This window comes from Sebastes umbrosus, chromosome 2 (assembly GCF_015220745.1).
Source record: "Sebastes umbrosus isolate fSebUmb1 chromosome 2, fSebUmb1.pri, whole genome shotgun sequence".
NCBI lineage: Eukaryota > Metazoa > Chordata > Actinopteri > Perciformes > Sebastidae > Sebastes > Sebastes umbrosus.
In genome coordinates, this window is record NC_051270.1 from 30,668,150 (window position 1) to 30,691,248 (window position 23,099).

The following is a 23,099-nucleotide window of genomic DNA, read 5'->3' on the forward strand; positions in this document are numbered from 1 at the left end:
GTACAACAATGATAAGAACAGGGGAGAAATACGCAAGAAAAGACTAAGAAAACAAGGTGACGCTCAGAGCTTGACATGAGACATAACAAACCAAACAAACAAAACAAAACCAACATAACAAAACCAAAAAAGGATGAAATAATAGTCATAATAATTCTAGTAATAACATCTTAAATAAATTAAAAATAAAACAATAAACAATACAACAATAATACTAATAATAACTAGGTGGTGATAATAAAGAAGGAATTGAAAATAAATAAATGAGTAGTTAGATATTTAGAAGTGACAGCTATTCTAGTAACGAGGGACCTGGCAGGGCTTGAGAACTGTCTATTAAAGTGTGTGGTGGTGGTGTCACTGGTGTCACTGGCAGTTGCTGTTGTCTGTGTGTGTATGTGTGTGTGTGTGTGTGTGTGTGTGTGTGTGTGTGTGTGTGTGTGTGTGTGTGTGTGTGTGTGTGTGTGTGTATGTGTGTGTAGATAGATAGATAGATAGATAGTCACTTTATTGATCCCGAGGGAAATTCCACTTTCTAGCATCACAGTTCCATCGTGCAAAACATGTTGATAAAAAGGCAGAACAAAGTTAGTAGTGGAAAGTACTGTGCAAAGTGTGTGTGTGTGTGTGTGTGTGTAGTTTTTCCTTATTCAAATCTAGAGTCCAGCTCTTCCAGGGGCTTTCACCTGCTTCTTATGGTCTCCAACAGCAGACTGTAGTACAGTGTTTTTGTTTTTGTTGGCTATACTGTAGATTGTCACAGGATACAGGTATGGCTTTTTATTATACATGGGAAATATATTAACACTAAAGTAGTGGCAGTAGATATTTTATTTTATTTTATTTTATTTTATTTTATTTTATTTTATTTTATTTTGTTTTGTTTTGTTTAATTTAATTTAGTTTTGTTTTGTTTTGTTTTGTTTTGTTTTATTTAATTTAATTGTAATTTAATTTAATTTAATTTAATTTAATTTAATTTAATTTAATTTAATTTAGTTTAGTTTAGTTTAGTTTAGTTTTATTTTATTTTATTTTGTTTTATTTTATTTTGTTTTGTTTTATTTTATGTTATATTATGTTATTTAATTTCATTTTATTTAATTTCTCTTCCCTATCTCTCATCTGATTGGTTCTTCCAGATAAAAGGGGCGGGCTAACTAACGCCATTGGTTCCCGCACGGCAGCCTCTCCGCTGATTGGCTCAACCAGCCGTCACTCAGAGAACAGCTCCGTCTCTCCCCACAGTGCCAGTCCTTCCTGTGTTACCGCCCTTGGGCTGAGTGAGAAGAAATCAAGCAGTGGAGACATCGCATTCATTGAGAGAAGACTGGCTTTATCTGGAGACTTCTTTAGGTTAGGTCCCAATAGCCTCAGGTAAGGAAACAGATAGATCAGTATGTCAATTCGGGGTAACTTGTTGTGATTTACATGTAACTTGTATATATGTGCTGCTTTAGCTAAACGCCTAGCAACTAGAGTTGTTAGCCTGTTAGCTGCTACATGTCATCGAGTGTTACTGCATCCGACAAAATGTTGCTAAGTTACCAAAGTAAAGTGTCCCATAAACCGACTGCCACGACTTTAACTATGTCTTATCTAATGTGTGGCACCTTTAGCTAGTCGGTGATAATCACTATAATCAACGTGTTTACTGTCAGCGTGATGAAACATAAACATGTCAGGAGAGAGTTAGCTAACACCGTCCAGTAGCCTGCTGTGTGTCCACCAGAGAGATGGAGGAAACTATCTCAGTTAGGGTAGCTAAGTCACCACCAAAGGATCATAACGTTTTATATGTATATAATATTAGTAGTGTGATATGATATCTCATTTTATGGCAGTGCTACGTATCATCTAATGACTCTGGTATCTGCTGACTGTTGCTTATTGTATTAACAATGTAGGATCAGTTTAATCTGAGCTGCCCATCCCTGTCAGCCTGACAATGCATTTTACAGACAGACAGGCAGGCATCAATACCGATATTGTTTGACTAAGACAAGAGTTTCAGTGTTTTTAAGGACGTGCTTTTTTGGTGTGAACAGTCACACTGGTGTGCAGGGTTATTAGGGAAAGGCTGTGGCTTTAGCAGCAGTTCTACTTGTTTGATAGGTGCAAGGTCATTGTACATGTGTCACTGAGTCTCTAACAGTTTAATGTGAGGGTTAATGTGCGTGTGTGTGTGTGTGTGTGTGTGTGTTCACAAAGGTGCTATGGTAGTTTGAGCAGCAGGGCTCAATGGTGATTGAAGGGTGTGGTCCAAGATAGTCTGTTTAGGGAAGTGTGGCCCAAAGGCATATTGACCCTCCTGAAGGTGTGCAGCAGGCAACTGAGTGGAAAGTCATAGTGACTGCTGCTGACATGGCATTTTTTGGTGATACTGCCGACCGTACCACCCTCTGCCTGCAGTGCAGTATTGCAGATAAACAGGCTCCTCAGATAGGGATGTGTTGTTTAACCTGCATACCTTTCACTGGAGTGGAGAGTGAAACCTGGCTGTGAGTGCCTGGTTTCACCCTCGGTTTTAATGCAGTTGCAGTAGTGAAAAGCAACTGTGCAATTTAGTTTTTACAAAGTGTCAACCTTTCCAGATCCTGCATCATTCACACTCCAGCCCTTACAAGTCCGGGTGGAGCTGAAAGACGAGGCACACCTTGAAAGCTGTTCTGATTATATGATAATGGAGTGTGTGTCTGTAGTTTGTGGCTAAAACAGGGGAATATACAAATCATGTGTGTTTGTTTGAGAAACACCCCACTTCCTGTCTGGCCCTTGCCTGGTCTGTGCAAGAGCGTAGGGACTGAACGCGTATAAATGTTGGTTGTTTTCTTTTTCTGACATGTAGTTTTATTAACTGTAGAGATAACAAGGAGGACTATTATATGGGTCTAACGGGGGGGGGGAAAGCCTGGTCACCATCTGCACCATAACTGTTTCTCTCCATATCTTCTTGTTTTTACTTGTTCATGTATTGCCGTCAACGTACCTTAGTGACAGCATGATCAGTCCCTCTGTTGCTATCTTGGTCTCCTTCCATCTGTTTCCCATAATTTCTGACACTTCCAGGCACCTTAGGAGGCGGAAGATAAAAAAGGATAAAGGAGAACAGAGTAACAACAGGGAGGAGAGACAGAAGAGTAGAGAATCAAACTGTAGGAGAGTAGGTGGGAGGATGAAGTGCAGACTCTTGTCCCATGGGTAGCAGAGCTGGATCATTCTAACTTTAGTCTTTTTGTGCGTTGATGGGGCGGTGCTCTATAATAATGTAATAACCAGTCAGTGCTTCCTGTTCATCTCTGAGCTGCAACTTACTATTCCTCCTGCTTCTGCCTCTGAGATCTACAATAGGGCAGGCAACCTGGATATTGATTGCAAGAGTATATGACGGAGATAAACTTAATAGCTGCTAAGGGTTACATGATATAAGCCAGAGGTATATGGGATGGCGTCTGATATTGTATCACATAATTAATGGCCCAAATAATCTTACAGTTTGCCTGTCAGCAATACTTTTTGAAAGAAGATGAAGCCTCATTTCATTGACCTGAAACATGTTCAGACATTTCAGGTAAAAACATGGTTAGGCTTTGTTGGATGTGGTGATGACAGAAGTAGAAACAGATATGTTACATTTCACTTTCCCCTTTTCTATTACTTAGTTTCTAAAAGATTGTGGTCAGTATTATGCCCATGAAAGAAACATATTCTTACTCCTACCCACAGTGTAACTTCAATTAAATATTAGGGCTGTCAAAGTTAACGTGATAATAACACACATTTGTTTTAATGCCACTGATTTCTTTAACACATTAACGCAACTTGCGATTTTTAGGTTGTAGCTCAGTTTTAAAGCTAGAGTAAGATACTGGCATCATATGAAACTAGAAAACCAAAGGAATCCACTGGTACCAACCATGTATGACATGGTTAGCTAGCTTGTCGTGACGAAGGCTAAATAAACTTACGCTCCAAACTTACGCTAAATTTAGGTGAAAAACTATCATGGCCATTTTCAAAGGACTTTTATTATTTATACATATTATATATTTTAATTTTGTTACTAGGACTGTCAAAGTTAACGCCATAATAATTCATCATTCAATCATTTTAAACTAGAAAATCTAAGGAATCATTGGTACCAACCATGTCATACTAACTTGTTGTGAAGGAGGTTGATTTAACCTCCTTCACAACAAGTTAGCTCCAACTTGCGCTACATTTTTTGCGAGGAAAAACTGGTATGGCCATTTTCAAAGGGATCCCTTGACCTCTGACCTCAAGATATGTGAATGAAAATGGGTTCTCTGGGTACCCACGAGTCTCCCCTTTACAGACATGCCCACTTTATGATAATCACATGCAGTTTGGGGCAAGTCATAGTCAAGTCAGCACACTGACACACTGACAGCTGTTGTTGCCTGTTGGGCTGCAGTTTGCCATGTTATGATTGGAGCATATTTTTTTATGCTAAATGCAGTACCTTTGAGGGTTTCTGGACAACATTTGATATTGATTTGTGTTGTTAATAGATTTCCAATAATAAATATATACATACATTTGCATAAACTAGCATTTTTGCCTGCTCCCATGTTGATAAGATTATTAAATACTTGACAAATCTCCTTTTAAGGTACATTTTGAACAGATAAAAACATGTGCGATTAATTTGCGATTAACTATGGACAATCATGCGATTAAATATTTTAATCGAGATTGACAGCCCTAATTAATATGCATACAGGTTATGCACACTCTCAAGAATAATATTGCTGTTTCTTTGGTCTTTTATGCACACATACAGTGGATGAGCTTTTAAGGCTTTGTTTAACTTTGTAAATGGGATCATCGGCTACATCTTCTGCTTAAATCAGCCTGGTTTCTATCACTTGACCTTTATCACTAAACATCTAGCCTGTCAGGTGAACTTAAATCGTGCTATTTGTGGCTTTGTCCTTGTGCAGTCCCCAATTATGTGTTTATGTGCCCAACAGTAGCCTGAGTGCACGGGTCAGTGTGTGGAAGAAGAGTAAGGTGAGCGTAGAGTGCAGATAGGTATGCAGTATTATTGGCTCAGAGCCATATGTTGTTGTCTTGAAGGATTAGCAGAGAGGAGAAGGAGAAAGGAATCAATCAGATTGGACTAATGGATCCTCTCAGCGTCTCCACTTCGGCCTGAGCCCACCCATCGCCATCATTATCCGTGTCTGCACGCTCCATTACATTTCTGTAGTACTGGACCTCGCTGTAAACAGTGGCTGTCTGTTTAAATGTGTTGAATTACATGTCAGTGAAGTGGAAAGTGTTTTTGAGAAACTAGGAGAATATGGTAACTGCTGTTATTTTGGGCTTATCTTGTCATAAGAGCATTATGTGTGTTTGTGTGTGTGTACATGTGTGTGACTTAACGCTTATCCCAGGCTGGTGTCGCAGCTTTTTCCAGACCCTGGCCAGAAATGTCATCTCATCATTGCCTTCCGCACATTATTAGAATTAATCTGGGAAATTTAATTTTTACCAAAAATAGGATGAAAGAAGCACTAAATCAAACTTCATATGATGCCAGACCAATCTTTGACTGGTGTGGAAGGAAATGAAAAGAGTTAGGCCTAGATGTGAGGGCTTTTTGGCAGAATACATCAAAGTCCACATAATCACAGTAAAGCCTGATTTGATGATTTGATTAAAGTTGATTATGAGAGATGAACAAAACTGCCCTTTCCGAAAACATGCGAGCAAAGGCTTGTGATGACGTCAAACAAATCCTGGCGCTGTTCCATGATCAGCACAGAAGACTGCTGTTGTGGACGCCACACACGAAACCGTTTTCATATGATTTGGATTCATTTTTAATCCGTCAGATATAATGCTCGAGCTAAACACTTGTATGGATGTGTGTTGGTTGTCCAGTTAAGTGTTCATGGTTTTTGATAAATAATTATTTCATCTTTATGTAATTTTTTTGGATTTTCTTCTGTAAGCCTACGTAAGTGACAGTTTTATATACATTATTTTTGCAGCCTGAGATTTTCATTTGGGCCAGATTTTAATGTCCATTCATTACGGGTGGGGAAAAACCAATACAGTATAGTATCTCAATATTTTGCGTGGCAATATTGTATCAATACATGGACGTGAAGTATCTATCTTTTATTATATAAACTATTATTTATTATTATTATTTTTCAAGATATGTGAATGAAAACTCTGAGAGGAACAGAGTGAAAACTGTATCTTATTAGATAAAACAGATGTTGACTAACTGCATAATTTGCTGTTGAAAAAGGTAATAAATCGCAATATATTTTATCGCAATACTCAGCATATCGCAAATGTTTATAATCCCAATAAGATCGTATCGTGACTATAAGTATTGTAATAAAATGTGATTCCCCTCCCGACCATTCATATTGTTTTACTACCTGGATTGTCTAGCATCATTAGCTTAGCTTCATTGCAGCTTGAATGGCTGATCTCCTTCCTCCCTGTTAGCTGTGATAATATCCTGCAGTAGCCGTGCACCAGTCATTACTCTACTGACTCTGTTTGCAGGATGGGATTAAACTACTCTACAGTGGAACATTAGGGTTGGATTATTATTGTAGCTCATTATATTCATATGCTTTTATTAAAGTCATCAGTGCTGACATTTGAGCCCAGCTTCGTCTACTGGCTCTCAGGCTTGTAAATGTCCCTGCCATGACTCGTAATAATTTCAGACATAAATGTGTTTAGCTGTAGTGGTTTAATGGAGGAGCTGAGGGGATGAATTAGTTCGGGACAGAGCCTGGATTGTGGAAAAGTGAACATTGCGAGAGACACAGACAGTGTCAGACTCCGAGGGAATTCCTCTGAACTGGAGAAATCACTCAGGCAGCTCCGGGGAAATGGCACTAAAAGTTTAAAGAATCCTTCAGCTGGCAAAACCAGAGCTGGAGCACAAGGTATTTTTTCTGCTGTTTAGAGAAGGTGCTGTATTTCACAATTGACATGAATCAGTGAGACTGATGCGATATTCCTGCAAGTAAGAACTTGTTGTGCCTAAGTCTGTCTTTACACAAATGTAAACCGCTTTGTCTTTCCTGAAAAGGTGTTTTTTTAACAATAGTGTCAGCAAGGCATTTGGGAAAGTACAGTGTAAGTTTAAGTGTGTGTACAGTTAAAGGGAAACTACGCCCATTTTCAAAATTCATACATTTTATTCCTATGGTTTAAGACCGTCCAAAAAATACTAAAGCTGTTTAGTATTAGTAATTAGTAGACATGAACAACTCTCTCCCAAATCCAAAAACTAGAGTACTAAAACTCGAACTTGTTATGTCATAGGGTATAAAGTGTGGAGCTGCTCCATAGACAATGAATGGGAGACCCACAGAATGTTTGTTTTCTTTTCTATACCCAAATGAGCTTTATTCTGTTGTGGTGTTGTCAGTTGTGAAACAGAAAATGTACCCATATACTCAGATCATCCCCCTGGGTACTCTGTGTCATCTATAACATCCCCCTCCATTCATTGTCTATGGAGCAGTTCCACACTTTATACCATATGACATCACAAGTTTGAGTTTTGACTTTTAGCACTCTAGTTTTTGGATTTGGGAGAGAGCTGTTCATGTTTACTAATACTTTTGAACTTTCTTAGACCATAGGAATAACATGTATGAATTTTAAAAATGGGCATAGTTCCCCTTTAAATGTCTGCAAGTGGTTGGGACCAAGACCATCTGTGGAGTCCTGCAGGGAATGTGGAAATCATGAGGTCATTTAGTGTTGGACTGTGGCGTGGGAGAGCGAAATGAAGCCTCTTCATTTAGTTTGACAGGGTACACACTCACTCATTCACTTATCTGAGCTTTATTTAATCTTAACTGGGGTTTTATGTTGATGTGCTTGTACATCCACATAGAGTTTACTCCAGTGTTCCTTGCCACTGTTACAAGTTTCCTTTATTTTTAGGCCCTTAATTTTCATATCCGGTAGAATAAGCTTCTTTTGCTTCTTCTTTTAAGTTGTCATTGTTTTTCCAAAGTAGCACAACGTTTGGGTTCTCAAAGAGTTGTTGGTGCTCCTCTTGGGAGTGGTCAGAGGATTTATCTGAGCCTGAGAAAGTTCTTTCTTTGTTCCAGCTGTGTGTATGTGTTGCATCACTGAAACGCCTCATTATCCGACCAAGCTGTGATCCACTATTGTTTCACAGGGATGAGATAAACAATATTTCATTTAGATATATTTATACTACATTGTTTTAGTCAGGTAATATATATATAATCATGCATTTTACGCCCCACCGTCATGAATGTTTCTTTGTGTGTGTTTGTCTTCAGGTAGCCTCCCTGTTCTAGAGCAGTGAGCCGGAGAGGGAACATTGTGGCTGTGGTCTGCTGTTCAGTGTTGCTTAGCAAGCGATAGCCGGCACCATGGCGCTGTCATTCAAGAAAGACTTGGAAAAGTACAAGGATCTGGACGAAGATGAAATCCTCAACAAACTGTCGGCGGAGGAGCTCAAACAGCTGGAGACGGCCCTCGAGGAGATGGACCCTGAGGTCAGAACGCAGTGAGGGTTGGAGGAGCTCCAGGGCTCTTTAGCGGGAGGGAGGGATTTATTGGGAAATGGCCAATTTAAGAATAAAAGAAATAAATACTGTAACATTTTACACACTCAAATATAATCTTTGCAGCCATAATTATTTTTCTCAAGTAAGGGACACAACTACAATAAAAAATGACACCTAATTTATCCATAGACTGTATACAGTATATACTGTAGATGGACGAAGCATCTCCACTTCCTCCCACTGTACAGAAGTGGAGCCAGAGTCTGCATAGTAGTGATCGGGCGTTGGAGCCGCACTATCGAGGTCACCTGCTAAAACCATTCGCGAGCCGAGCACGGCCGCAGCTGGTCAGCGAGAGAGACTCACAGCTGTCAATCATGATGTCTTACCCCCTTTTTATAGCATCAAATACCTAATTAAAACCAAACTTATCCGAAAAATAAAAATGTGCACATACATCAGCGTGATAAGAACTACCTAAAATGACAGAAACCACCTATGGGAAAAATGTATTTGACGTGTACTTTGACTTTTTAGTTTGGCTCATGCCCCATCCGCTAATGTGGAGGAGGCGAGATTTATGACCTATACTGCAGCCAGCCAGCAGTCAAGATGTTTTGGCTTCACTTTTGGGGAGCTGTCATGTCGTCCATCTTTATATACAGTCTATGGTTTTACCTAGTACCAACAAGTTTATGCCTCTTGTCGGGGTTGTACTAAGTCTAGTGAATTTTAGAAAGTGGACATAGTTAAAGCAGATGAATGAAAATGGAATCCACCAAAATATATTATTATCCCACATCATCACAGTTCAACTTCCTGTGATGCATTGAACGTCACACGTTCAAATCCAAGGGTGGATTTTTCCATTGTACCCTCCAACTACCCCTCCCAGTCCCCAGCCTCCATGGTTGGGGAAAATCATTTAAAGGGGGAGCCTCATCTGCAGCAGCTCCGTCAGCAGGCTGCCAAGTGTTTGTGTGTTTATTTGTGAGTAGAGCTAGAGAGAGTATAATGAAATCCCCCCAGGCGCCGGGGCGTTTTATTTAAATTCCATCTAAACTGAGTGAGATAAATCGCCCCACATGGTGAACCCACAGGAAACAGTCAGTCAGCAACACTGGGAAAATATTAATCTCATGTCATTCAATAGACAAAGTAGAATGTGGTGTGTTCACACAAGGAAGCACTGCATTTAGATTCAGTTAACACAAGCTGGCTAGACGAGCTTCTCTAAATGTTCACACATCCTCGTTCACCTCCTCCAAGCTTTCACTCACCTACAACAAATGGTCCACAATTAGATGCATTTTATGGTGGGTGGAGGTGTTTTAAGCCACGGGGTTTTGGTTCACACACATCAAGTTCAACAAGTTCATAGTATGTTTATTTCCTTTTCTGAGGAACTCGTTATTCATGTCTATTTCCCATGTGACTCTCAGACTCCTACATCTGGCATTGATGCAAACTACCACACAGTCCTGAAGCGCTGTATCTGACAGAAGTTTGAGACAGTCACAGATATAAAAAATGCTGTCTGCTTAAATACATTTGATGCTGCTATACTGATGTCATAGTACATGTACCTTCACAGAGTTTCTGACATCACAATCTGACAACACAATTTTAGCATTTAGCCCTTACCCTTTTGAAGTCTTCATCAGGCGACAGGTTTAATGTGTCTCCTTGTCTCCTCTCCTCAGAATGCTCTTCTGCCAGCGGGCTTACGTCAGAAGGACCAGACGGCCAAGGCAGACTCAGGATCATTCAACAGGGATGGCCTTCTGAAATATCTGGAGAAGGAAGCCATGGAGCACAAGGACAGAGAGGATGTAGTGCCCTTCACTGGGGAGAAAAAAGGTGTGTGTCAGTCTACAGAGAGTCATTCCAACAGGAATATTTACTCTTTTAAAACCTTCTCATGACTGAAAATCAAAACAGAGAAAGTTAGGATAACAGTACTTGGTTGACGGATTACTAGGGCTGTCAAAGTTAACACGATAATAACGTGTTAACGCAAATGTACGCTAAATTTTGGCGAGGAAAAACTGGCATGGCCATTTTCAAAGGGGTCTCTTGACCTCTGACCTCAAGATATGTGAATGAAAATGGGTTCTATGGGTACCCACGAGTCTCCCCTTTACAGACATGCCCACTTTATGATAATCACATGCAGTTTGGGGCAAGTCATAGTCAAGTCAACACACTGACACACTGACAGCTGTTGTTGCCTGTTGGGCTGCAGTTTGCCACGTTATGATTTGAGAATATTTTTTATGCTAAATGCAGTACCTGTGAGGGTTTCTGGACAATATATGTCATTGTTTTGTGTTAATTGACTTCCAATAATAAATATATACATACATTTAGATAAAGCAGCATATTTGCCCACTCCCATGTTGATAAGAGTATTTAATACTTTACAAATCTTCCTCCAAGGTACATTTTGAACAGATACAAAAAGTTTGATAAATTTGCGATTAATTACGATTAACTATCTTAATCGATTAACAGCCCTACTTTCAACTTTTAGAAAAACTACTGAAGTCAAGTGTTGTCATTGAAATGATGACAATGAAACAAATTCCAGTGGGGATGTCGTACAGTGTTATATAGTGTACCCGCTCTCATTAAGAACATCATTAACGTGGTGCTATCACATGTTAGTAATGGGTTTCTCAGGGGATGAAGAACCGATGTGTGTTTGTGTCTGTATCAGCAGTACAGACACATGGCAGTAATTACTGCTCTGCTGTCTTAGGCAGGTATTATTAATGCATGTGTGCTCTTATGCAACATACAGCAGTGTGGGGGAGGTGTGTTTGTACCAGGGGAGAGGAGGTAGGGAGTGTCAAAGGAGGAGGCAAGGTTAGGATTAAATGTCTTTCATCCATCTGTTTTTTGATGTTGGTTCAGTTCAGCTAGAGATTAGTAAAACTTGACACAAAGTGCTCAGTCAGGACGCAGGCTCAGGCTGAGGTTTATCCTCGCACAAAACTATGCAAATCTGAGCCTGAAGACTTATTTTGAATGGGAGTGATTTCTCAAGTTGACGTTTTTTTTTGTTTGGCTTTGCTCATCGATTGAAATGGTAATGAACCAATATGTTGGGGGGCCCATCGGTTTAAGATGCATACTGTGAGTCCAGCTGTGGAATAGGGGTGTAAATCACAAGTTTCATCACGATACGATGTTATATTGATTCTTTGCACGATACGATATGTGCTGATATCACAAAGTCTGCCACGATACAATTTCAATTTGATTCGATTCAGGGGCCTGCGATGGATATGAGACAATATCATATTTCCTATATATTTAACACTCGGTTACATTTATATCAACTCAAAAAAGCAATTAAATTATGATTTGAAAGTTTTATTACTGGGCTCTTCCAGACACTTAAATGAAAAACAATCTATTATTTTTAATAAGAAGAATAAATATAAAGTGGGAATAAAGGTGCATCTTAATGATGATGATATGTATTGATATTTTCACTTTGCATCGATATATTGATACAGATCGATGTATCGTTACACTCCTACCGTGGAACGTTGTCTCATGTCCGTAACTATACAATAAAGTCTTAATGCCATAAAGGTAATCTTTTATATTATAGTAGTTGAATGTGGTTGTACTCACACAGTTATATAATCAGGCTTTTTAGCAGCCTGAAGGAGTGAAAAGACAGAAGGCCTTGAACGTGGGATGCATCATCATAACAACAGTCTGTGATATCCCAAAGGGGAATTCAATTGTCAGAGGACTCCTGAGTTTTGAACACAGTAGATGTTTGTAGCAGGAAGCTTCTCACATAAAGGTGAAATAAACACCCACTAGTGACCCAGATGGATTCATCTTGCTGTAACTGAAATAACCTGATCTTCTTGAGAGAAACCAGTTCTGTTCAAACGGGTTATAAAACCTACTTGTGGTAATCTTAATCATGTTCTAATGAGAAAACGGATATGATTTATGTGACAGCATGACACAGAAAACAAAGCGAGTAGAGTCGAAACATTACTGGGTAGAAATCCTCGTCCAGAGGAATTCCTTTTGAACGCTACTCCCTCACTGGAGAGGAAATATGGAGCTGACATCTTCCCTCTTACCCAACCCTGGCCTGTTAGAAATTATACTCCGGCTGTGTGTGTGAATGTGTGTGTGCGCATGAGTGTGTGCACGCCCTGTGACAACATGGAAAACTGAAATCACTGTGGTGGTTCTGTGGAATGTAGCTGATTCTCTTCCCCTTGTTAAACTCACCCCCTGCTGATAAATAATGTGGTCATGAGTGTGTGCGTCTCCTTTCAATAACACACACAATTCAGAGGGAAAACAGCCTGCTTTAATGCCATGGCAACCATTTGCAGGCTTTTAACCGTTATTATATTGGGTCAGCTCTTATTTTCTATAATCCATTGTTCGTTCTGTTCGTCCTTGATTTCCTTCGGGGGTTTGGGAACATGATTAACATGAAGAAGTTCTGGCTCGATGACGGTGGAAGTTGTTGAACGAAGATAAGCAGTAGGATTGTATTTTTCCGTGGGGTTCAGTTGAAGTTTAAAATGGGCACAGTTGACTTAATCATCGTATGTCAGCGCAAGGGAATTACTTGTTACTCTTATTGGAGCATTCACGGCATGCTTCTGTTCAAGGCTGATAAACATCATGGTTGTGGAGGGTGTGGCTGTTGGACCAATGAAAACATACCACAGCTTTGTTCAGTTCTTGTTTTGAATTGGTTTCACACTTGATGCATTTGCTATTAAGTAAGCAGCCATGTGTAACAGGGAACTGGTGCTGCAAAGACAATAAATCAGTTACTGCAAATGTACTGCTAAAGATGTAATAATATTAGGGCTGCCCGCTCTTAGTCGACTAATCGGTAATTTTGGTCTTAGCTGATTAAGATATCTTCAGTCTATTAGTCATTTTTTTAATGCTTTTTTTCATGATGAATTACTTATTTCCAAGAAACTTATAAGCACATCTCTGGTAAACACAAGATTTAAAGTGGTGCTTTTGTGTGATTCTTTGTGGAGAACCTCAGTTTTACAGATCTGTCGATTAATTCAACTAATCGATTAGTTGACAAAATCGTGAGTCTTGGTCGACTAAAAATCTCTTTGGTGGAGGACAGCCCTAAATAATAATTCGGTTTACAGCATTATTCTGGTTGATTACATCATATTTCCGTCATTTTGGCCTCATTTCTTTGCGGTCAACAAACCCCACAGGTTAGACAAACTTATTTGGAAGACAAAACGAAAGCCAACAGTTTATTGTAAATACCAATGACAATTTACAGACCAATTTCTGGGTTCAACTACCTGACCCATCTCACTTGCTGTGATCGTATGTAGTGGGGTAAGAAAATATCGATCCACTTGAGTAAACTTGTGATATATTGAATCGTAACTCTGTATAATGATACGTATCGTATTGCCAGATTCTTGCCAACACACAGCCCTGTTTGTACGTAAACTGTTTTTCTGTGCAATGAGGGATTGTTAGCATCATTTTAAGGGCACTCAGTTTCTGTTTAAATATTGTGGTTCAGGTTATCTGGCTAAACGGCTTGTTTGTCTGATTTTATGGGTATTTCTTGCCTCATCTGACTTTGTTATAGCGATTTAACCATGTTCCCAGACCTCAGCAGTTACTTTGTCGTGTAAAATGTTAACATAATCCATAAAATTGATCTCCAAAACTACAAAAGTCAGTAATTGGAATCAACTGGAAATATCCTTTAAGTTTCAGTACTGCTACTTTTACAGTACTGCTGCTATCAGCATGCAACAACAGGATGATTGTATTATGTTTGTAGCTTTTTGTATGAATGGCCGGGATGAATGACTCGTCACATCGAATTAAAATACATTTAAGGCATTGCTTGCATGAATGACAAAAGCTTTGACTGGAAAGAATGTGTCTGATACTTCAGTTACAGGCAGATGCTGTGTTATTGACATGCCTATTTTCCCTCAGGATTTGTACAATGTTGTGTTTTCCTCCTTCGGTCCATGATATATGCTCCTTTGGGATCATACACATGACAAGACTTTGGGGCTGTCAGTCTCTTGGCTCCGTCTTCTTTTGGCCTCTAAATGTCGCTCCAGAGGGACTGGCACAGGATGCTGCCTGATGACTGTATTTTACTGTTTACTGGCTTTCAGGAAGTACCAGAGCCCCCACTCGGGACCAGTTTGAACAGTTTGACTGGCTTGGAAGGAGGGAGAGAGGGAGGGCCTGTTCTTGGGGTGTTTTTGTTTAAAGAGACGGGCATGTAGAGGCAAATGGCACCCGCTGGATGGTCTCTCCGTCCACTGCAAGTGTTTGTTGCCTCAGCAGTACAGCTTAGATTAGACGCCAGTCATTGTTCCATAACTTCCTTCGCTCTTTCCGTAGATAGGTTACTATGGCAATACCAAAGTTGTCAGGCAGTCATGGCTGGACTGAGTTCAGCTGGTCTGAACCACTGATGGTTGGGGAATGTTGTGTAATTAAACAGTAGGAGGCCAAGACTTGTTTAAACAGCCCATTTCTGTTGTTCAGACTTCACTTCCTTGTCAGAAAGATTACCATTATTATAAGATGGCTTAAAATAGGATTTCGGTTAATTTTATATTTTCATTTTGTTACTGGGTCTGTCAAAGTTAACGCCATAATAATTCATCATTCAATCATTTTAAAATAGAAAACCTAAGGAATCATTGGTACCAACCATGTCATACTAACTTGTTGTGAAGGAGGTTTATTTAACCTCCTTCACAACAAGTTAGCTCCAAACTTGCGCTACATTTTGGCGAGGTAAAAACTGGCATGGCCATTTTTGATGGGGTCCCTTGACCTCTGACTTCAAGATATGTGAATGAAAATGGGTTCTATGGGTACCCACAAGTCTCCTCTTTACAGACATGCCCACTTTATGATAATCACATGCAGTTTGGGGCAAGTCATAGTCAAGTCAGCACACTGACACACTGACAGCTGTTGTTGTCTGTTGGGCTGCAGTTTGCCATGTTATGATTTGAGCATATATTTTTTTATGCTAAATGCAGTACCTGTGAGGGTTTCTGGACTATATTTGTCATTGTTTTGTGTTGTTAATTGATTTCCAATCATAAATATATACATACATTTGGATAAAGCAGCATATTTGCAAACTCCACACCCCAATTTGCAATTAAACGCAATCAACTATGGACAATCATGTGATTAATCGCAATTAAATATGTTAATCGATTGACAGCCCTATTATTTACACATATATAGTATATACAACTTAATCTGTTCTGATTCTCTGTGCATTGCAAGAAAGCATAAAACAGGATTGAAGTAAACAAGCTAAGAAACGCACAGTGTAGCAAAAACTTAAAATGAGAGATTAAGGCTCAAAAGTAAAGGAGATTGTTAACAATTTCAAGGTCCTGCTGTGTGACGTTTGCCGTCTGATATCAAAGAAAGAAAGTAAAAAGTGTAGTGACTCGAGATACAAGCCCCTGATTCGTGTTAGTGTTAATTCCAAACCTACGTATATTAATTATACAGTTGCTTTATCTGAAGAATGTGTCCATTTACTTGTAGGCACATTTACACAGCACTTGACAGTCATGCGGTCTCATGATTGTTGCATAAGGCAAGCAGATAGGAATGGCTGTAGGGGAATAACGAGTCACATTAACTGACAGTTAACACTTGGACAGTTTTTATAGAAATTGAAGGTTGTGTGACCTCTCATAAAACCTTCACCCAGCCTGCATATACCCGTTTCCTTCATTTCTGTTTATGTTTAAGTCATTTATTGTCTGCCCATTTTTATGAGGACTGAATCATCTTCTTTGAGTCTAAAATTCTCCTTTCCTTCTTTCTCCGTAGGTAAAGTATTTATTCCTAAGCAGAGGCCAATAGAATCACGTCAGGAGGAAGTCACCCACCTGGATCCAGAATTAGAGGAAGCCCTGTCCAGCGCCACAGATACAGAACTGTGTGATCTAGCAGGTAAGAATGAATTGAGAATGAACCTTTGAGAAAGCTAAGACGTTATTGTTAAAAGACTTTAAAGACATAACTCTGTATGAGGGGTTCTTTGAAAAGTCTGCTGCTGGGACAGTAAAACACAAGCTCCTTTCACTCTGACTGTCCTTCCCACGGCTCCGTCCCTTACTGTGTGTGTTGATGGGGGAATAAAAGGGCTTACTGAGCAAAACAACACCACTTGTCTGCTATGGGCTCTAGATTTGGTTACCCTTCATTCACTGAACCCTGGAGAACCCATGCGTAGTTTGCGTACTCACCGATTCTTCACCACAGCTGCTGAGTCTATGGTTTGCTTTTGTTTTGCAGCGATCCTGGGTGTTCACACGCTGGTCACCAGTAGTCAGACATACGATGGGACTGCATCTAAAGAGGGTTACAACAGTAAGTACAATCATATGATTGAATTAATTCAAAGCTCCCTGAAGGATCAGTATGTTGACCTGTGCCTGTGTGTCTTTCCTAGATGTGATCAAAGGAGAGAAGATGAACCCGGTGTTTGATGAGCCTCCCAATCCCACTAATGTAGAAGATACTCTGCAGAGGATAAAAAGCAACGACAGCTCTTTAACAGAGGTCAACCTCAACAACATTAAGGTACGCAGACACACAAGCTGAGAGTGTCAGAGTGTGTCTATAGCCCCGTTTCCACCGCAGGAACTTTCCCTCGGAAATAGGGACCTTTTGCGGAACTCATTGTGTTTCGATCGCAGGGACCAGGGTCTAAATTAAGTTCCAGAGATATTTTACGGGGCTTTTTTACCCCCCGAAAAGGCCCTGGTCGTGGGATAGTACTTTCTGAAAGTACCAGAACTTTTGGGGTGGGGTTTGCAGGGATGACCGTCGCTGATTGGTAAAATAAACACAGCACCGCTGCTTCAACCGTACCGCTTCATTCATAAAACCAGGAAGTACTCGAGTATCGATACAAGGGGAGAGCATTTCTCTTTGTTTGATAACATTAAAAGTAAAGTTAAGCTCTGCTATCGGCTTCCCGACTGATTAAAAAAAGACAGAGAGATATCGTGCGAGCAAGCCGAGAGGGCGAGCGGTAGAAGAGAGAGATGTAGCGCGGCGGTGCTGTGAATGAGAGAAAGAAAAGTTATTTTCTGATTGTTTCACGGCGTTCTAAAAACGTTCTAAAGCACAAATAAATAACCATCAATCAACAGATGATTTACTATGGAGACATATGCTCTTAGTTTCATTTTCCTCTTCTGCATTTCATTCATTACATCCAACGTTCATCAGTAAATACTATGCAACAGTAAATATTGTCGCAGTGAGACGAAACGATTTTGTTTCAGCATGTTTTTTTTTTTTTTTTAAATGGGCAGACACACTGATCGGCAGGCTGCAGTGTGTGTTCCTTGAAAAGTAGTCCCAGGAACTTTTGGTGGAAACCCGGCTTATGCTTGTCTATCCCCGGACCAATGGCAGTGTGTCTTTGTTGGTTTTCCAGAACATTCCAATTCCTATGCTGAAGGAACTCGCTAAAGCTCTGGAGAAGAACACGCACGTCAAGAAGTTCAGCCTGGCAGCAACACGGAGTAACGACCCAATCGCTGTGGTGAGACGGAGGGACTAGTGGGCTTTTAATGGTTTTGTTGACACCTGACAACTCCATATTTACATCTTTGCTTTATTTCCTCTTCCTACTTCCTCCTCCTCCTCCCAGGCGTTCAGTGAAACGCTGCGAGAGAACAATACGTTGCGAAGTTTGAACCTGGAGTCCAACTTCATCACCGGGACGGGGGTGCAGGCTTTGGTGGATGCGTTGCGAGACAACGACACACTCATAGAGATCAAGATAGACAACCAGGTACCAGATGCTTTGTAACCATGATGATAGACAATGTTAATATAGAAAGAGTAAATGAAAATACATTTCTAAGTGTGATATTAGACCACAAAATCTGTTGGAAGCAAAGTTGGCAAAGGAGCGTGGCAGTTAGTGTATTAGGGTATCTAAATTACTGTGTGGAGGTGTGGGATAACACGTACAAAAGCACATTGCACTACAAAAAAGAGCCATGAGGAGAGTAAACAATGTAGAATATCGCAAACTAGGGCTGTGCAGTTTATCGATATTATATCGATATCATGATATGAGACTAGATAGCGCATAAGTGTTGTACTTTTCTGGTTTTAAAGGCTGCATCACAGTAAAGTCATGTAATTTTCTGACTGTTCTAGCTGTTTTATTATTTTCCTTTACCCACTTACTCGTTATATCCACATTACTGGCGATTATTTATCAAAAATCTGATTACGTGAATATTTTGTAAAAGCACCAACCCTACAATATCGTATCAATATCGAGGTATTTGGTCGAAAAGATCGTGATATTTGATCTTCTCCATATCACCCAGCCCTATTGCGAACACACTAACATGCTGTTTTTAAAGTCACATGCAAGTTAAAACTGCACAAATTATGTACAAAGCAGGAAATAATTTACTTCCCTGGCAACATACAACAATATGTTCTCAGACAGAGAGGGGGGTTATAACCTAAGAGGAACATTTAATCTAAAAAAACATTGTGTTCGAACCACTAGGAAGAGCATGTGTATATCAATACGTGGGGTGAATTTTTGTTTAGATGGTTTAGATGAAGAAATTAAGCAAAGTACAAACAAAACATTTTCAAAATCAATTAAAGAAAATGTATTACAAAAATTAGTTTTTGAGAGGTACAGGGATGAGGAAGAGGCTTTGTGTCTCTCAGGACTGTGACGTTCGTTGTTGTTGTTGTTTTTTGTAGTACATATTAAGATAATTATTTATGTGTATATGTGATAAATATTAAGTTAATTATTTAAATTATTAAAGTTATAGAAATGGGCAGGACCTTATAAGGGTTTAATTTTGCCTTATTCTTTTCAAACATATAAATATTTATTTATTTATTTAAAATTTGCTGTATATGTTTACTGTTCATTTTAGTGGTTATTCCTTTTGTTTTCTTATTTGTTACATTTTTGAAAAATAAATCTAATCTAATCTAAAACATGCATCAGCACACCAGGATCTGAAATAATCAGAAGCTTCATAGTTCATAAAAATATTCATAGTTCATAAAAAAAAATCCTGTATAATTAAAGATTACTATGATAAAGAGTATTTTTTTCTCATTCAAGGTCACTGTAGCTGATTACAGTGAACTTGTGACTAAAGAAGTCTTTGCACTCTTTTAAATAAATAAAGTGGTTTCACGCAGCCTGAAGTAGTAGAAAATGTTTGTGTTATGCAGTTGAAGAAAAAGCCAACCAACACAAACCACTGCCTGAATAAAACATAAAACACCGGTTGAGAGTTTCCAGAAGTGGAAAAGAAGTTAAATCATAACCCTGTGGTACAAGTCTGAGTGTTATAAGTGAAGCTCTGACTCTGATGTTCAGATCTGTGTATGTGTGTGTGTTTCAGAGGCAGCAGCTGGGTACCACCGTAGAGATGGAGATAGCTAAAATGTTGGAAGACAACAACAACATAATTAAGTTTGGCTACCACTTCTGCCAGCAAGGCCCTCGCTCCAGAGCTGCTGCAGCTATCACCAAGAACAACGACCTGGGTATGACACACACACACACACACTAGGGCTGGGACGATGCACCTATCTCCCGATGCGATACTATCTCGATACTTGGGTGCCAATTCGATATGTATTGCGATTTGATATTAAGATTTATTGCGATTTTTGTTAACTTTTTTAACACTAGATTATGAGAAACAGTTGAATCATACACTTCTAGGGACTTTGACTTTGGAAAATATCTAAATTGATACAGTAACAATGTTTGATTTTCAGCATGTATGTAGTCAGAGATGTCCTGAAGTCAAATATATCAGTTATTGTCATTATCAATAATGTCATTAGACGTTATTTATTGATACATTTCCCTCACAAATTAGTGGTATTTTCTTTTAATTTATAAGGGACATGTAATGTTTTAAACTACTTGTGAATATAATCTATTCAATCTTATTTCCATATATGTATTTTGTATATACAGTTCCTTTCGTTAACACCTTATTTTGAAAAATAGACGTAGTCACACGTGTATGCTAACTTCGCCAAGTCCGTCGCTAGCTCTCCTCATCAGCTCCGTTCTCTTTATACATCCATGGTCAGCTCCATCGGGGCCGTTTGAATGCCTTTAACATAAATGTCAGTATATGGGTGCTCTACAGTTGTAGCGTTGGCCGATTTGACCACGGAGATGTGAGTAACGGCTGGCTTGACCGCACCTTACCACAATATGATTACGTTTCCTTTCCATGACAGAGTCAGCATGCAGCTTTAGCTGTGATGTCTAGCTCTGCTTTTCCTGGTTATGTGTGAAACCCAAAGTGTTTCCATACTTTACTGTATGTGTAGTGTTTACCACTTTGGATTTAACATATGAGGGTGCAGGTCGTATCCATGTGGACCTTCCGCCGTTTTCTACTTTATCGATTCGGTTCGCTGCGACCAGCTGCGGTTTGTTTTGGTAACGAATACGGAATGGATTTGACGTCACGTTACTCAGACTACAACAATAAAAGCGGTAACTTCCTTCTACCTCTGCATAGACTCAGATGAAGCAAATAAAAAATCGTGATACATAGGTGAATAGATTTTTTTCCCCACCCCTAATACACTCACACTCTCGCACACACACACACACACACACACACAAATTTGAGATTTGTTTAAACTTGTAACAGCTGGCTGAGTTGTTGCCCATTACGTTATCTTCCACCTGGTATTTCTGTCTCTGGGACAATGAGTCATGATGATGCAGTTCATCTGCATCTGTATCTGCTATGTGTTTTTTTCCACAAGACGTCAGTCAACAGTGACGACCTCTGCTCTCTTTTAGCTCCTCGTCCTGTCAGAGTCGCGGTAGCACAGGTCTGATGCATGGGTGTGTCAGTGCATCAAAGTGTTTGAATGAATTAACAGTATGGAGATTGACACGGTGTGAACACACAGCTTTGAGAGTGATGACATCTCACTTCCTGTTTTCTGCACACACTGACACATGCTGTTGAAATGGGTCTAAACTTTGACCGCTTTAGCTCATGACGACTCACGTAGTGTTTTCATGACAAACTAACAGGCCTGTGTAGGTTGAAGGTTGTGTAGCATGTTTGCAGATATTCATTCTTATATTCTTTACTCTGTCAATCACTTGATTTTGGGGGAAAATTCATGCTTTTTGCTCTTTTTCATTGTACTTCTCTCTAGTCCGCAAGAAGCGAGTGGAAGGGGACGTGTAGAGGCGGAGCCAAACCCGTCTCCCAGCCAATCCTGTTGCTTCATCTCACCTTGTGGAATAATTACAGCCAATGCCCTGGTCTCATCTCACTGTGTGGAAACTTCAGTCTTGTGCCAAACTGTGGGGCAAGGCGCGCTCAACCAGAATATACATCTGAGAAGAAGGGAAATAACTGGAATTGCCCTCTCCCATTTACATGTTCATACTTATGTTTATTATTATATGTTGTTATTGAAGCTGTAAATCTGATTTAGTTTTTAGTTATTTCATTTTTTTGAGCCTTTATGTGATCTGTCCAGACTTTTTACTCGCTTTTTTTTTCTTTTATACTACGTTATAATTATGTGGAATAAACATGAACATTACCAAGTAACGGAAACAATAACAGCTTTGTAAAAACAATAACTAACAGTTAGAGAGCCCTGTACACTCTACCATGAAGCTAAACCTCTCTACCTAAAGCTACCAGTGGAATACCTGTATTGAACCAGCAGAATTTGTCATTAGAACGATAGGGATAGCTGTAAAGTCAATCTAGACTTAAAGGGATAGTTTGGGTGTTTTGAAGTGGGGCTGTATGAGGTACTTATCCATAGTAGGTGTATTACTTACAGTAGATGACGGTCGGCATGCCCCCAACTTGGAGAAATAGACAGGAGTACTGGCGCAAAGCAGTACAGTGCTGTGGACAGAGACAGCAGAACAACGTATTTTAGTCAACTAAAAGAAAGGCTCACCTAAAAAAAAAATCAATAACCGTTTAGGTGTACGAATATTTTCACCGCTTTATCTTGCCGTCAGACAGTGCTTTCCGACGGGGAACTGAAGCCGTCGTATTCATCTATGCTCTCTTCAAAGACACCAGACTAACCGATCGAGGCAGCGGTAGACCAGCAACTCCCGTGTTCTGCGAGGTAAAATGACTGTTTTTGTCAAAGGAGTCTGGTGGCTTTGAAGAGAGCATAGATAGCGGCGGAGTTCCTCGTCGGAAAGGTAAGTGGTAAGTGAAACTTATCTATGCTCTCTCCAACGCCAGCAGGCTCAGATGACAAAAACAGTATAGATACGTTTCACCTTCAGTTCAGTTCGTTGTCGGAAAATATTCTACATATAGCGTACACTTAAACGGATAGCAATTTATTTGGTGGCTAAAATACGTTTTTCTGCTATCTCCGTCCACAATACTGTGTTGCTTTGCTGCGGTGCTCCTGTCTGTTTTTTCGATGCTGGGGGCACGC

At 39.7% G+C, this 23,099-nt stretch overlaps 1 protein-coding gene across 1 annotated transcript; it reads left to right on the top strand.

Annotated features, from left to right (window-relative positions):
• Positions 1-1,223: 1,223 nt before the first annotated feature.
• tmod2 (tropomodulin 2) lies at positions 1,224-22,699 on the top strand. The gene is made up of 10 exons (XM_037749024.1): positions 1,224-1,377; positions 8,325-8,543; positions 10,259-10,415; positions 16,440-16,562; positions 16,908-16,982; positions 17,065-17,195; positions 18,061-18,168; positions 18,277-18,420; positions 20,027-20,171; positions 21,831-22,699. Exons 2-10 carry the CDS (start codon positions 8,418-8,420, stop codon positions 21,860-21,862), a joined length of 1,041 nt encoding a protein of 346 aa, XP_037604952.1. The 5' UTR covers positions 1,224-1,377; positions 8,325-8,417; the 3' UTR covers positions 21,863-22,699.
• The last annotated feature ends 400 nt before the right edge of the window (positions 22,700-23,099 follow it).